The sequence below is a fragment of the Terrapene carolina genome, unplaced genomic scaffold (assembly GCF_002925995.2).
Source record: "Terrapene carolina triunguis isolate 2854851 unplaced genomic scaffold, T_m_triunguis-2.0 Scaffold406, whole genome shotgun sequence".
Lineage (NCBI taxonomy): Eukaryota > Metazoa > Chordata > Testudines > Emydidae > Terrapene > Terrapene triunguis.
In genome coordinates this window covers 3,236,365-3,253,206 of record NW_020664757.1, presented here as the reverse complement: position 1 = coordinate 3,253,206, position 16,842 = coordinate 3,236,365, and the positions used below count along the sequence as shown (strand labels likewise).

General features: G+C 47.9%; 1 protein-coding gene across 1 annotated transcript in view; it reads left to right on the top strand.

Moving 5' to 3' along the window:
• DNAH14 (dynein axonemal heavy chain 14) overlaps window positions 1-16,842 on the top strand; it is a 439,459-nt gene that overhangs the window by 168,169 nt on the left and 254,448 nt on the right. Inside the window, 3 exon segments of the mRNA XM_029912981.1 lie at window positions 669-737; window positions 3,165-3,351; window positions 11,299-11,378. Of these exon segments, the coding sequence (XP_029768841.1) occupies window positions 669-737; window positions 3,165-3,351; window positions 11,299-11,378 (336 nt within the window).

The following is a 16,842-nucleotide window of genomic DNA, read 5'->3' as shown; positions in this document are numbered from 1 at the left end:
CAGAGGACAAGTTCTGCTAGCAACAAACACAGAAGACCTAAATATCTGTTTGGCTTCCCCACACTCCCAAAAAGGAAACAGAAAGCTAAATCATGCCATCATCCCCTCCATAGGTAAATGCCCTAAATGCACTTGAATCACTTAGTTTCTGCTACATGTGAGTGGGGAAGAGGAAACTGTGGAGGGGTTGCACAAGAGGAGGACATTGTACCCTCACTATAGCAGTGCTTGCTAGCAGCTCTCTCTGGAGCAGTGTGGAGGGGGATGTTTGAGCCAGGTGCGTAACAGGAGAGTTGTGGTGTGACCAGGCCCTTGACTGTGTAAATCCACTGACCAAAATATTACTATAGGCCACAGACTGCAGTAATAGATGCACTGGCCTTTCCTTCCCTACAATGGAGAATTTTCACCCTCACAGAGATTCTCTGTGAAAGGCCCATTTACTTGTGCTTTGCACTTTGTTCAAGATTTGTCCCAGAGTCATTTATCTTTGTTTGTCTACTCCCTCTCCCTCATAATTTTGCTTTGCTTTTATGCATTTTAGGGCTTCTGTGTCTTTTTAATATTTGTATTAACATTATATTATTATCCAATTTAAATTTGCAGAAAACATTTTTTTTTTTTCACTTTTTTTTGGTAAATGATTAATAATGTGCTTTATAACATAGATTTGTGCTGGAAGGAAAAGAAATCCGTATCAATACATCCTGTGGAATCTTTATTACCATGAATCCTGGGTAAGTGACAATAAAAGCTAGACTTGTTTGAGAATGCCGAAGCATGAGCTTCAAAATTCCCCTTTGGTGCTCATACAGATTAAACTCTAGGCTGCTTTTTGGCATTAGTTTATCTTCCAGATCAGTTCGAATATTTGTCCATTTTGTAACTAAAGAGTTACTCTCTTTTTTCTGTAACTTGCTCCAGGATCCGAAAGGAATGATGAGACTGTTTTTCCTAATTTATGGTCATCATCTGTGCCTTAAGGCTCAGCATGTTGCTTTCTAACATATTTGCTCAAAATTAAGAGAGCAAATTATTTTTCCTATAAAATAGTACACTATATTTTTCCTCTTTTTCTCAATATATTTTGTGTACCTTCTATGTCATGAATTCATCATTTCTTGCCTCCCCATTTCCCTCTCCCTCTTTATAGTCATAACATTTGTAACTTTTCCCCTGTCAAATGGGTTTATGATATATAGTAGTATTTGCCTCCTCTGCAAGTCATGTGATCCTTCCTTTATGAAATCTCTGAAAATCTGTTTTTTCTTCATCATCCTCAAACCCTAGTCTATGCTTTGGTAACCACTTGTCTCAGCTACTAAAACCCCAGGGATCGTCAATATGCAGGCTGTGGGCCAAATCTGGACTGCCAGATGCTTTTGAACAGAACCAGAAATATTTTTATTTATTTATTTATTATTATTATTTTTATTATTTTCTCTGGAGTCTGGACCTTGACTTTATCTTGACCATAAAAATTGGACCTTGACAAAAAAGTAATTGACTTACTCCTGTTTACTCCATGGGCTCCCTGGCTTGTCCCCTTGCATCCCTGCAATCTATTCAAGACACTGCTGCCACAATTATCTTCCTCTCTGGCCACTATTGTTGACACTCCCATGTTTCAATCCCTGCATATTGGGTTCCAATCACTTATCACCTCAAATCTGAGCTGCTTGTCCTCCTTTTCAGTCTTCTGTGTCTGTACTTCTCAGATCTTATTTCTGCTTACCTCTCCTCTTATTGTCTGCTTTTCTCTCAAGTCACCTGCCTAGCAGCTGGTTTGGTATTCTTCTTCCACTTCAATCCTCTTTCTATATTGTCACAGATCTGGCTGAGTTCCCACTGTTGGACACTCACTGCTGTGAGGAAACCTAAATGTTGAATCCAGCTTGTCTTTAGCTTGCTGGGGCTGGACAGAGTTTAGTCCCAGTTGTGGCTTTGGGTACACACTCCAGGTGCAGACCCTCAGGTCTGACACATCTTTTGTCAGTGGGGTCCCTGATGCCCCAGTTGCCTAGGCCCTGAAAATTTAGTGTCATTTCCCCCAAGCCTCTACAGCAGCTTTTGCACATTCCCTAGAATGCCAGCAAAGGTGCGAGTCTTCTGGCTTAGTTTTCCTCTTTAGGGGTACATGATAGTGAAAGCCAGCCAATAGATAGACTTTGCACAGGATTCTATTACATATTTTCTCTTTACTTAGTAACATGAGAAAAACACAGATCTATATAAAATAATTAACACACCTGTACACATATCCCTGCCTCAGCCTCCTCTTCCACTGGAGAGTTCTTTGGGCTTGGTTAGAAGCCTCCTGTTAGTATTCGTGCCACGAGTGCTCCCTCCCCCCAAAGCACAGCTGCAGATTATTGCCCAAAGGCTAATGCCCAGACACTTAATGGGTCATTGGACAGGATAGGAGACAGGTGCCCCGCACTGGGCTCAGTGGTGGTAAGTCTGTAATGTTAAATGTCCCGCTAACCCCAAACCAATGCAGGAACTTGGGCCCAGTGAAACTTGGAAGGAAGACACAAAGCTGATAGACGACAAGGACCAGATACAATTGTCTGCTACTCCTGTGGACAGCAGCAACATAGGTTTTGTGACTGCCCATCCATAGAGTGTAACTTTGTGCACGTATGGACAAGAGAGAATAGGGCACAGAGAAAAGCCCTGGGAAATCTCACAATTCTAGAAGAGGCAAATGTACAGTGATTATGCTGCTCCATAGAATAAAAGTTTAGGGATGTGTCTGCATATGAGGTGTCTGAATCTGCTTAGGTCTTACACTCTTCTAAAAGAGATTGGAAACATATCTGTAGATAATTAATTATCTCCTGTCTGTTTTTATACCAAAACTAATAGTTGTGCATGCATGCATTTGTATGTATTCAAAACATCTAAACTTAAGGGAAATTGTTATAACCTGGCAATCCTAAAGTAAATTATCTGCTGTGGACTAATTAAAATGTGTTGATGTAAGCAACAAAACTTCACTATTTAATTCCCTTAGGATAATACCAAAATAGGATAATACTATACTATAACTTTTTTTGTGTTTGAGAAATCATTCTTTAGTTTCTTACTATTCTAACTCCCAGATAATTAGTACAGATGTAACTTTTGAAGGTTTGAGTCATTTTCTTCTTCTTCTTCACCAGGTACAAAGGCCGAGTAGAACTCCCAGACAATTTAAAATCTCTATTTCGACCTGTCTCAATGATGGTACCAGATTATCAACTCATTGCTGAAGTAATGTTATTTTCAGAAGGTTTCAAATCAGCAAAGTCACTCTCTGGGAAATTGGTCAATCTTTACCAGTTGGCTTGCAATCAGCTGTCACAACAGGTAAAATATCATTTTCAGAATTAGAGAGACGAGGTAATATCTTTTATTGGACCAACTTCTGTTGGTTAGAGAGACAAGCATTTGGCTAACACAGAACTCTTCTTCAGGTCTGGGAAACCTACTCAGAGCGACACAGCTAAATACAAGGTGGAACCAGATTGTTTATCATTAGTCAACACATATTTTAAGGGACTATTCCATGTGAAGTGGCTCATTAATACCCCTTCAGTCATGGGGGTGGATGAAGGGAGGGGGAAAGGCAGCTGGGGGGGCATTGTTAGTGGGTTATAGATTGTTGTAATAAGCCATAATTCCTGGGGCTCCATTGAGTCCATGATTTTTAGTATCTAGCAAAGTTATAAATTTAAGCTCCCAGGCTCATCTTTTGAACATGTTCTGCAGGTTTCATTTGAGACTGAGGATTGATAGGTCAGATGTAGAGTGATCGCTTCGTGAAAAGTATTCACCCACAGGTGATATGGTGTTTTTGTCTTTTATCACTTTCCTGTGTGAGTTCATTCAAGAGGGTAGTGATTGTCTGGTTTCATCCACATAATTGTTGTTGGGGCATTTAGTGCACTTAGTGCATTTAGTGCATTACTTTGCTAGTCACTAAAAATCATGGCCTGAATAGAGACACTGGATTTATGGCTTACTAGAACCATCGGTAACCCCCCAGGTGCCTTTCCCCCTCCCTCCCTTGCTTCCCCCTCTATGACTATAGGTTTCAGAGGGGTAGCCGTGTTAGTCTGTATCAGCAAAAACAACAAGGAGACTAGAGGGGTGTTAATGAACCACTTCACCTCAAATGGTCCCTTGAAACAATCTATTCCACCTTGTATTTAGCAGACCTGAAGAAGAGCTCTGTGTAAGCTCGAAAGCTTGTCTCTCTCACCCACAGAAGTTGGTCAATAAAAGATATTATCTCACCCATCTTGTCTATCTAATATCCTGGGACCAACACGGCTTACAACTACATTGCATTTTCAGAATTGTATTTTATAGATTGCAGAATATACTTGTGGAGAGTGAGGCTGCTTATCATGAGTACAGAGGATATGTGGAATTCATTTGTAGTTGATTTTGTAGCAGTTTTTTTACAAATATCTCAGGGAACTCTATTAATACTAATTAGGTTTTAAACACATTTTAAACAAACCTTTTTATACAAATTCTCTGCTTAGGCAACCCTTGTTTCTACCAGTTTATTTTTAAATTTAAAACATTTATTTCTTTTGGAGTTCCAAGAAACAGCAAAAAAACAGGTTAGGATTCTTCTGGTTCTTCTTCGAGTGATTGTTCATGTCCATTCCAAGCAGGTGTGTGCGCGCCGCGTGCACGCCAGCCAGAAGATTTTACCATAGCAGCGTCCGTAGGGTCGGCTTCGGCGCCCCCTGTAGTGGCACATTCATGGCGCCATATATAGGGACCCGCCGACCCTCCACCCCCTCAGTTCCTTCTTACAGCTGGTGACGGCTAGCTGGAACTTCGCTTGCTCTTTAGCAATCTTGGCAGTGTCCCGTTTTCTTCTTGTAAATAGTTCCGTTAGTTTTAGAGTTAGTATAGATAGATAGTTGTTGGGGAGTTTCCGCAATGTACTCGTCGTCCCGCTGGGGCATGCCCGGGTCCCCAGGGTTTAAACTCTGCAAGGACTGCTGGAAGTTCATGCCGAAGAGTGACCCGCACTCTTCTTGCCTACGGTGCCTCGGGGAGAGCCACCAAAGAGACAGGTGCACTATCTGCAGAGCATTTCGCCCCAGGACTCTCAAAGACAGAGAGCAAAGGCTCAAGGTATTGCTAATGGAAGCGGCCCTGCGGCCTCATTCGGACCCTGGGCCGGCCGACCTGGTGCCCAGCACTTCATCCTCGCTGCGCAGCGCCCCGGCACCGGTAATACGTCATGAGGCCAAAACCTCAAAACCCTGGCACCGGAGAGAGTCGGCACATAGGAAATCGGCGTCAGTGAGGCACCGTTCACCATCCCCGGTGCCAGTTAAAAAGAAGAGGCCGGTGAGGGGACGTTCACCCCACCAGGACCCTAAAGGGCCGGCGCCGTCCACGACTGCTGCGGGACAGGCCGTGCTACAGACTCATTCGGATACTCCGTTGACTCCCGCCCCGGAGAGGGTACGGTCGAGTCCGGAGAGGCCTACATCCCCGGACCTTGTCGAGGAAGTGCGCCTCCCATCAACGCCGGGAGGCGTTCGAGGCAGCCTCGGACTTACTAAGCCTCCCGGTGCCGGCGTCACCGCACCGGTGGAAAGAGCCTCCGACCATGGCCCGGCCCCCTATACAATCATGGGGCAAGCCGGCTATGTTGTCGCCGCGGTCCCCGCACTGCGCCACCCCAGCGGCACCAGAGCAGAGAGAACATTCTCCAGCCCAGTGGCACCGCTCTCCAGCGACGGTGGGTACTGCTCCCCTTAGGTCCTCCTATTCGGAGACCTCAGACTCAGAGGCGGAGTCGTACCGCTCCAGTAGATCGAGGAGCAGGCGGTCGACCTTGCGGGCGAGCCTCCAACCTTATCCGCAGCAGTGGCAACCGCCGCCCCAGTGGCCGTTCTGGACTCCCTGGGCCTACCATCAGTCCGTGGGACAGGCTTACGGGCCCCGCTCAAGGTCCGCATCGGTCTCATCGACGTCGATGGCTCCGGCTCAAATGCCTCCACCACCGGAACCGCCGTCTGACAGGAGTGTGCCACAACAGACCCCGGCACTGCCTAGTCAGGCACCAGCGGGGACCATGGTTCTGACGCCGCAGGCACCGCCCAGCACGCCTCGTCGTTCGGTGTCGACCCAAGTACTGGCCGCGGTGCCGCACCCTGCACCCGCACTGGCCACGCAAACAGAGTACTGTGTGCCGCAGGCCCCTACTGGAGCCGAGGGTATAGAGGAAGGCCCTTTGCAGGTGATCTCCTCCTCTTCCTCTCCGGAGGAGGTGGTCGTGGGTACTTCAGCGGCACTGGCCCAAGAGGACAACAGGGTCCTCCAACAGCTACTTACACGTGCAGCCCAGAGCCTCTCGATCCAAGCTGAGGAGATCGAGGTGGATCCGGATCCGGTGGTGGACATCCTGGCCCCGTCGGGCCCGTCCAGGGTAGCCCTGCCCCTGATAAAAACTATTGCGGACACATCCCGCACCTTGTGGCAGACTCCAGCCTCATTACCCGCCACGGCCAAGAGGACAGAGAGGCGATATTTTGTCCCCTCCAAGGGCCATGAACACCTTTATGCCCACCCTCTGCCGAACTCCCTAGTGGTCGATGCGGCCAACCAAAGGGAGCGTCAGGAGTTCCAAGGGGCTACACCGAAAAACAGGGAGGCCAAGAAGTTGGACCTGTTTGGGAGAAAGGTGTACTCCACAGGGGGGCTGCAGTTGCGGATAGCCAATCAACAGGCTATAGTGAGCCGATATGGTCACAACACATGCTCGGCACTGTCTGGGTTCACTGAACTCCTTCCTCAGGAATCGCGAACCGAGTTCTCAGCCCTAGTTGAAGAAGGGAAATTAATTACCCGAGCATCCCTCCAGGCAGCCTTGGATGCAGCAGATGCAGCCTCACGCACATTGGCGACTGGGCTGGTCATGAGGCGAGGAGCCTGGCTTCAGGTCTCAGGCCTTCCACATGAGGTCCAACAGACCATCCAGGATCTCCCCTTCGAAGGGCCCATGCTCTTCTCTGAAAAGACAGATAAGAGGCTGCATAGCCTAAAGGACTCGAGGGCTACCCTTTGATCGCTGGGCTTACACACCCCAGTTACCCAACGTAGGCAGTTCAGGCCGCCTCAGGCCCCGCGGCCGTACCAGCCTCAGAACCGCACAGACGCTTTGCGCAGACGGGCCAGGACCGGCAGAAGGAGGCAGCAACAACAGCCCTCCGGCCCATTGTCTGCTCAACCAAGACCACCACCGGGGCCTAGGCCCCCATTTTGATGGGACGGTCGGGGACAACCTACCGATCACAACTCTGGATCCGTCCAACCCTACCTTTTTGTCACGTCTGTCCCCCTTCTATCGTGCTTGGGCCCGAATCACATCAGACAGTTGGGTACTCTGTACGGTAGAGAGGGGATATTCTATCCAGTTCTCCTCCCTCCCGCCCCACCAGCCCCCCTCCCTGTCCCTCTTCAGGGACCCCTCTCACGAGCAACTTCTAATTCAGGAAGTGCAGTCCCTTCTTGCAGCAGGGGCAGTGGAGGAAGTTCCTCAGGGGTTCAGAGGCAGGGGCTTCTATTCCCGCTATTTCCTAATACCGAAAGTGAAAGGGGGCCTCAGATCTATTCTGGACTTGTGGCGTCTAAACAAGTTTGTAAAAAAGCTCAAGTTCCGCATGGTCTCCCTATCCTCCATCATACCTTCCATGGATCCAGGAGACTGGTGTGCCGCCCTCGACTTAAAGGACTCATACTTTCATATCGCAATAATTCCTCAGCACAGGTGTTACCTCAGATTCGTTGTAGGCAACACCCATCTTCAGTTTACAGTTCTACCCTTCGGACTGTCACGAAGTGCATGGCAGTCGTGGCAGCCTTCCTGCGCAAGCAGGGAATTCAAGTTTTTCCCTACCTGGACGATTGGCTCGTCAAGGGCCGTGCCAAGGAACAGGTGAAGGCTCAGGTGGTCTTCATCAGGAAGACCTTTCTCGAGCTCGGCCTCCTACTGAACGAGGCCAAGTCCACATTATCTCCAACCCAAAGAATAGAATTTATAGGGGCGGTCCTGGATTCGACACACACCAGAGCGTACCTCCCAGAGTCCAGATTCTGGACCATGTCCAACATTATTTTCGGTCTCCAACGTTACCCAACCACTACTGCAAGAAATTGCCTCAAGTTAATGGGTCACATGGCGGCATGCACCTATGTGGTGAGCCATGCCAGGCTCAGACTGCGCCCGCTTCAGTCCTGGTGGGCGAAGATGTACCGGCCGGCCAGGGACTCCCTAGACTCTGTAGTAATGCTCCCTTGACCGGTGCTGGATTCCCTCCAGTGGTGGCTCGACCCACGGGAGGTCTGCGCGGGAGTACCCTTTCTCAGCCCCCAGCCCTCTCTGTCCCTGGTAACGGACACGTCGGAGCTGGGGTGGGGAGCGCATCTGGGGAACCTCAGAACCCAAGGTCTTTGGTCAAGAGAGGACCTTTCTTTACACATCAGCATCAGGGAATTACGAGCGGTGCGTCTGGCATGCAGGACCTTCAAACCCCACCTAGCAGGCAGGTGTGTTTCCATCCTTACGGACAACACACCAGCGATGTTCTATATCAACAAACAGGGTGGTGCACGCTCCTCTCCCCTGTGCCGGGAAGCCCTCGCGTTATGGGACTTTTGTGTACAGAACACAATTCACCTGACAGCAGCTTACTTACCGGGGAAGCAGAACAGGCTGGCAGACGCTCTCAGCCGCTCGTTCCACGGTCACGAGTGGTCTATCTGCCGGGATGTAGTGCTCTCAATTTTCTGACTCTAGGGCCATCCCCAGATAGACCTGTTTGCCTCGAGAGAGAACAGGAAGTGTCAGCAATTCTGCTCCCTCATGGGACGCAGTCCGGGGACCCTGACGGACGCCTTCCTCCTCTCCTGGGAAGACGGCCTACTTTACGCTTTTCCCCCGATTCCCATGGTTCACAGGGTAATCCTCAAGGTTCGCAGGGATCACGCTCGTGTCATCCTGATAGCGCCAGCCTGGCTGCTCCAACATTGGTACACGTCGCTCCTGCACATGTCCATACGGGCGCCCCTCAGGCTGCCCCTGCTCCCAGACTTGATCACACAGGATCGGGGTCGCCTACGTCACCCGAATCTAGAGTCACTCCACCTCACAGCCTGGATGCTCCATGGCTAAACCCTGAGGAGATGCAATGCTCTCGTCAGGTCAGGCAGGTGCTTCTCGGTAGTAGGAAACCCTCCACCAGGGCCACGTACATGTCCAAGTGGAAGCCCTTCTCCATCTGGGCTGAGCAGCAGGGTCAGGCTCCTTTGCTCGCCCCGATCCCTCTCATACTGGACTATTTGCTTCATCTGAGACAACTAGGACTCTCCCCCTCTTCGGTTCGAGTCCACTTAGCGGCTATCTCAGCGTTCCACCCTGGAGCGGGAGGTAGCTCAGTTTTTGCAAACCCATTGGTTAGTCGCTTCCTCAAGGGCCTGGACAGACTGTTCCGGCATACTCGTCACCCAGTCCCAGCTTGGGACCTCAATTTGGTCCTGTCCGCCCTCACAGGGCCACCTTTCGAGCCTCTGGCTTCGTGCTCGCTGTTATATCTTTCATACAAGGTCGCGTTTCTAGTGGTTATCACATCAGCCAGGAGAGTCTCGGAGCTCAGAGCACTGACATCAGAGCCTCCATACACTGTCTTCTACAAAGACAAGGTCCAACTCAGGCCGCACCCTGCGTTCCTTCCTAAAGTAGTCTCCCAGTTTCACATGTCTCAAGACATCTTTCTCCCGGTCTTCTGTCCGAAGCCACACTCCTCCGCTAAGGAGCGTAGGATGCATTCCCTGGACGTTCGCAGGGCCCTGGCATTCTATATTGAAAGGACTAAACCCTTCAGGAAATCAACCCAACTTTTTGTCGCTGTGGCTGACAGGATGAAAGGGCTCCCGGTCTCATCACAGCGGATCTCCTCTTGGATTAAAACCTGCATCCGAGAATGTTACCGTCGGGCTAACATACCGGCCCCGCCTATCACGGCCCACTCCACAAGAGCGCAGGCCTCCTCCGCTGCGTTCCTGGCACAAGTCCCGACGCAGGAAATTTGTAGAGCAGCCACGTGGTCCTCAATCCACACTTTTACGGCGCACTATGCCATCACGCGCCAGGCCAGAGATGATGCAGCCTTTGGCCGTGCAGTACTCCAGTCTGCAGTGACCTCCGACCCCACCGCCTAGGTTCAGGCTTGTGAGTCACTGCTTGGAATGGACATGAACAATCACTCGAAGAAGAAAAAACGGTTACTCACCTTTTTGTAACTGTTGTTCTTCGAGATGTGTTCATGTCCATTCCAATACTCAGCCTTCTGCCCCTCTGTCGGAGTGCCGGCAAGAAGGAACTGAGGGGGTGGAGGGGCGGCGGGCCCCTATATACGGCGCCATGAAGGCGCCACTCCAGGGGGCGCCGAAGCCGACCCTACGGATGCTGCTATGGTAAAATCTTCAGGCTGGCATGCACGCGGCGCGCACACACCTGCTTGGAATGGACATGAACAACACATCTCGAAGAACAACAGTTACAAAAAGGTGAGTAACCTTTTTTTATTTTGCTTTTACAACTCAATAATGATCAGTCATTTAATATTGAAAAATAGATTTTGCAGGAGTTAATTCCATAATGTGAATTTATTGCTTTGGCCCCCTCAAAAAATCCTTGACTTGGCTATGATTTTTTTTAATTCATTTAGTACATTTTTCACTTAGGCATGGAGTACATTTTTCACTTAGGCACTTAGTGGGGGACAGGGATAGCTCAGTGGTTTGAGCATTGGCCTGCTAAACGCAGGGTTGGGAGGTCAGTCCTTCAGGGGGCCATTTAGGGGTGTGGGGCAAAAATCTGTTTGAGGATTGGTCCTGCTTTGAGCAGGGGATTGGAATAGATGACCTCCTGAGGTCCCTTCCAACCCTGAGATTCTATGATGAGTTGTTAAGTACACAGGATAGCCTTACCTTTCACTTGTTTGAGCTGTCATTGGTTGGTTTCACAAATTTCTTACCTAGATATATTTTTATATCAAACCTGTTTTGTTTGATTCTATGATTGGGTTGCATTTCTCCAAATGGAGTAATTTATTATATATAATAAGTATATAGTTCAAGGGACAAATCAAGGGGCATCCAAGCAATTCCACTGAGTTTCTTGTTCTCAAGTGCATATGTCAATTTATGTCTGATATTGTTTAAGAAATTGTTATATTCTTTTAGCCTCGTTAAGGAAAGATATTTAATGTTTTCTAGGATCATTATGATTTTGGTATGAGAGCCATAAAAACAGTGTTATTGAGGGCTGGACAGAAGAAAAAAGAATTAAAAATACAGTGAGTAAGATTCTAAATCTCTCCCATACTATATTACTAAAATTTAGGTCTTTATTATGGTGTCTTAACAAGCAAAATAATACACAATCTCACAACTAAAATGTTGTGAGCAGAGAATCTTTAACAAGAATATTGACTTACACGCTGACATCACCAGCCCAGTGGATGTTGGGTTGTCTCATCACAAGATGGAAGTTGGAGGACTGAGGAGCTCTGCTATAATCATTACCCTAAACAAACAAAAATGTAAAATAGTTTTAAAAATATGCAAAAGACTTAACTGATGATAGTTACATTGAAGACTCCAGCTTTCAAAACAAGCAAGATCAATATTAACTCCACTGGTGAAACCTTGATTTGGCATCACATACTGCTTATGAGCGAGCACTGAGGTGCAGTTAAAGGTTTTTATGTTGTATGTTGATACAAAGCCTTTGTAGTGATGCATCCTACTTTCCAACAGCTAGATTTTAAGTATTAAAGTTCCAGAACAGTGAGTTGCTGAACACCCTCAACGCCTGTTAGCATCAGCGTGTGCTTGGTAGCATGTAGGTGTGCACAATACCTTGTAGTTTTGGGCTCATAAAAAGAATGTGATGCATTTCTGCCCAGGAAGAGAAAGCAGACATCCAGAAGCAGACATTATCTGTTGTGCTTTACTTACAGTCACATGTTCAAAGTTACATCAGGGAGGTAAAGAGCCAAATTCTTTCATGATATAACTTCACTGAAAATAATGAGGGTATACCATGGATGAATCTGGTCCAAAGTGTTTAGCAGCTGTTGTTATGCACATGTGGGAATTTACATATATGTGTATATATAGACAAGCCCATTTCCTGTATGGCTTGTGCTGTCACTTAAGTTAAATAGAAAGTATATTTCCAGACATTTTCTAGGCTTCACTCCCTCTGTTTGCAACTGCTGTTTTCATTTCCTTGTTCAAATTGGCCAATATTTTCCCACTTCCAAATGCTAACTTCTCATCTCCTCCAAAACTCTTGGCTATACCCACTCTTCCAACTGTGGCACTTCCTAGTTCAAACTTTCCCCAATGTCTTCTTCTCCCAGCTGCTTTCTTCCATTCCTGGCCAAATCTCTATCATCACTTTCAGGCCAAAATGCTCCAACAACCCCTGCTGTCTCCCCTACTGAAGCTCCCTAACTTTCAGCCATTCAGCGATGATGCAAAAATCTGCTTTTACTGGCTATTCAATTCGCAGTTGGTTTTGGCCTATGGGCATTCTTTATCCAGGGAATCATGTGGAGTTTGATGGCACAACAATGACCTTGTTCTATCTCTACCCAGTGCTTATCAGGATTTGGTGTTATGCAGTATATCAGGTTTTTTATTTGACTAGCTTGATAATAATGCTTAATGTTTGGTAGAGCCTGAGATAAATAAAGGGGGGGAGCTCCCTTTTATAGACACCCAGTTAGTTATAAAGTCCCTCTTGGTGGCTGTTCTCTGCTTGCTTTACCTGTAAAGGGTTAACAAAGTCCTCCAGGTAAAGAAAAGGGCACCTGACCAAAAGAGCCAATGGGAAGGCTAGAACTTCTTAAAATTGGGAAAGAAGCTTTCCCTTTGTGTCTGTGGTTGTTCTCCAGAGAGCGGAGACACAGACCAGCAATGCTGTAAGCCGCTTTAAGCCAGGTATGATCATAAGTCATCAGATCATACCTAGAACTACTTATCTGGAACTCCCAAATGTGTAAGTAGATCAGGAATGTTTAGAAAGATGCAATTAGGGTTATTTCTGTTTATTTCTTATGAGTAATGGACTCCTCTGTGCTAACCCCAGATACTTTTGTTTGCTTGTAACCTTTAAGCTGAACCCCCAAGAAAGCTATTTTGGGTGTTTAATTTTTGGAATTGCTCTTTTAAAATCTAGCTAAAGCCTAAATTCCAGATGTATTTACTTTCTCTTGTTTTAATAAAATTTACTTTTTAAGAACAGGATTGAATTTTTGGTGTCCTAAGAGGTTTGTGCATGTTGTTTGATTAGCTGGTAGCAACAGCTAATTTCCTTTGTTTTCTTTCTCAGCTCTTCCCCGGAGGGGTGTGTGTGAAAGGGCTTGAGGGTACCCCCACAGGGAGGAATTCCCAAGTGCTCCTTCCTCGGTCCAAGGGGGTTTTTTGCATTTGGGTGGTGGCAGCGTTTACCAAGCCAAGGTCAGAGAAAAGCTATAACTTTGGGAGTTTAATACAAGCCTGGAGTGGCAAGTATTAATTTTTAAAATCCTTGTGGGCCCCCACCTTCTGCATTCGAAGTGCCAGAGTGGGGATTCAGCCTTGACAGAGCCAATCCTCCCTTTTACCATGGCCTATGTAAAGTAGATGGCTTAACACAGGGTTTCTTATTTCCCCAAATCAATTTATCATGGATTGCCATTTGATCTAAGAGATTTCCTGGGCCTGGAACTTGTACTGTATGGAAAAAAGAAGTGATTTTGGGGTAAGATATTCATTTTAACTACTGCAGTTTTGCCAAAGCTGAAATTTCATGTTCTTCTTCAAGTGATGTCCCTATGAGTGCTCCACTGTAGGTGCAGCAGTGCTCCCTGTGCCTGGGATCGGAGATCTTCATCAGCAGTGCCTGTCGGACCATACATATGCACCTCCTCCCTCTTGCACAGTGAGCGGTACATATATATATAGATATATATATAGATATAGTACTGTGCAGTCTGACTCCCCCCAGTTCCTTTTCTACCACCTTTAGTCTTGGATGGAATCTGCAGCAGAGCCCACTTTTTCCTGTTCCCTCAGTAGTTAGTGCCTTACCTGTTAGTTGTAGTGTAGTTAGTATTTTTTTCTTCTCCTTTTCTTCTAAAAAATTTTTGTTGTTGTTTACTTTATCTTTACAGTTATTTCATAGCTTAGGTTTCATTTTCCCCCTGCTTCCCACCCATCCCAATTGGGAAGCTTTTTTTCTTCACCCTTATGTCCAGATCCCTTGGTGTAAGAGGTGCATCTCCTGCGGGGCCACCATACAGGTAACACACAGCCATCTGCAATATACACACTGTCTGGGAGAGGGATACGTTCTACAAAGTGTTCCCACTGCCATGGCCTGACAGCCCGAGCCAAGAAAGACCAGGACGTTAGCTTAAGACTTCTCCTTATGGAGAAATCACTGCAGCATGCATCAGACCCAGGCCTGGACTCTCCCCCTGTGAGGCCCTCGCGTTCTGCCAGGTTGTCTGCTGATCCTCATTCCCCTCGTCCTTCGAAGAGAAAGTCGTCCCTTTCTCACTTGGATTAGAAAAAATGGGCTCCCTCCTCACACTTGGAGGCACAGGCGCCAACTTTCTTCTTTCCGAGTGGGTGCTCCACCCCTGCTCCACCCTGAGGCCCTGTCCCCACTCTGCCCCTTCCCCCAAGTCCCCACCCTCGCTCCACCTCTTCCCACCCCTTCTCCTCCCCCAAGCACCCCTGCCCTCACTCCGCCTCTTCCCACCCCCACTCCATCCCCTCCCCCCAGTGCCTCCTGCCTGCCGCCGAACAACTGATTGGTGGGTGGCTGGTGGGTGCTGAGCAACCACAATTTTTTTTCTGTGGGTGCTCCAGCCGCGGAGCACCCATGGAGTTAGTGCCTATGCTTTGAGGCATAGCCCACCAGAACACCATCCCCAATGACGTCAGTCGCCTCAACAACATCTGACGGGCCATAGCTGTGGGTCCCACCCAAGTACCTTCGGTACCGAAACAAAAAAAAAATGTTCTCAGAGCACACAGATGATTCCCTGCACTCCCTTAAAAACTCCTGAGCTACACTCCGATTTCTTGGCACCTACACGCCTGCGTTTAAGAGACATCCGGAAAGTATCATCTCCCCCTGCAATCCCTGCCACCGTATTATACTCCTCAATGTCATTAGGACATCCAGTGCTGAAAACAAAGGCTTTTCTCCAAGCGTAGAAAACCCACTCCTCAGAGGGCTACTTCTCATTCAACCCCACTTAAGCAACAATTTGGAAGGTGTGGTCAGTGCCCCAAGAAGCGTCCTCCTCTTCCAGTCATTCCCACCATCTTTCAGAGGGGTAGCTGTGTTAGTCTGTATCCACAAAAACAACAAGGAGTCCGGTGACACTTCAAAGTGCCACTGGACTCCCCACAATCTTTGACATCCCACCAGCTTGGCGACCAACTAACTCTGTTTATTCCATCATGGAAACTCATCACCTCAGACAAGTGAGTTTTAGAGATAATCAAGGAAGGATACTCCATCCCCTTCCTATCTTGCTCCACCACCCCTCTTCCCCGTCCCTCTCCAGGGATCCCTCTCATGAACCCATTCTACAGGGAGAAATAAGTCATCTTCTGCAGCTGGGAGCCATAGAACTGGTCCCTTTCCAAAACAGGGGACAGGGTTTCACTCCCATTATTTCCTCATCCAGAAGAAATCCAATGACTGGTGACCCATCCTGGACCTTCACAGTCTAAACAAGTTTTTCAAGCTGCAACACTTTAAGATGGTTATCCTCTCCACAATTATCCCAGCAATTGAACAGGGGGCCTGGTTCTCGGCCCTCAACGTCCAAGACACATATTTCCATATCACAATACATCCTGCCCACAGACGATTTCTCTGATTCATCATGGGTGACCACCACTACCAGTACACAGTACTGCGTTTTGGACTATCAGCAGCCCCTCAGGTGTTCTCAAAGTTCCTGGTGGTAGTTGCTACCTGTCTATGAAGCAAGGTATCGTCATCTTTCCACACCCACCGGCAGCCAAGCTCCATCCACCCCCGTCCCCTTCTCACCTCCTCCTCCTCCGAGTGCGCTGCATCGCCGCTCCTCCCCCTCCCAGCGCTTCCTGCCCGCTGCCTAACAGCTGTTTGGCAGCACTTAGGACTTTCCGGGAGGGAGGTGAAGGAGCGGGGACACGGCACGCTCAGGGGAGGAGACGGAGAAGAGGCAGGGCAGGGCCGGGAGTTTGGGGGAAGGAGGTGGAATGAGGGCGGGGCTGGGGTGAGGTGGAATGGGGTGGGGTGCGGGCAATGCAGGGGCAGGAAGAGGCGGGGCAAGGGTGGGGGCGGGTTGAGGACCCACCGGACAGAGGAGAAGTCGGCACAGAGGATCTGGGGGTATAGTGGGTCACAATTTGAATATGAGACAATGTCATGCAGTTGCAAAAAAGGCAAATATTCTGGGTGGATTAACTGTAGTGTTATATGTGAGACATGAGAGGTAATTGTTCTGCTCTGCTTGGTACTGATGAGACCTCATCTGAAGTATTGCTTCCAGTTTTGGACGCCACACTTTCAAATGTGGGCAAATTCAATAGAGTCCAGAGGACAGCAACAAAAATGATAAAAGATTTAGAAAACATGACTGATGAGGAAAGGTTTAAAAAACACTAGGGATGTTTAGTTTTGAGAAAAGATGGGGAGACCTGATAAGTCTACAAATATGTTATAACAAGGATGGTGATCAATTGTTGTCCTACTTTCAA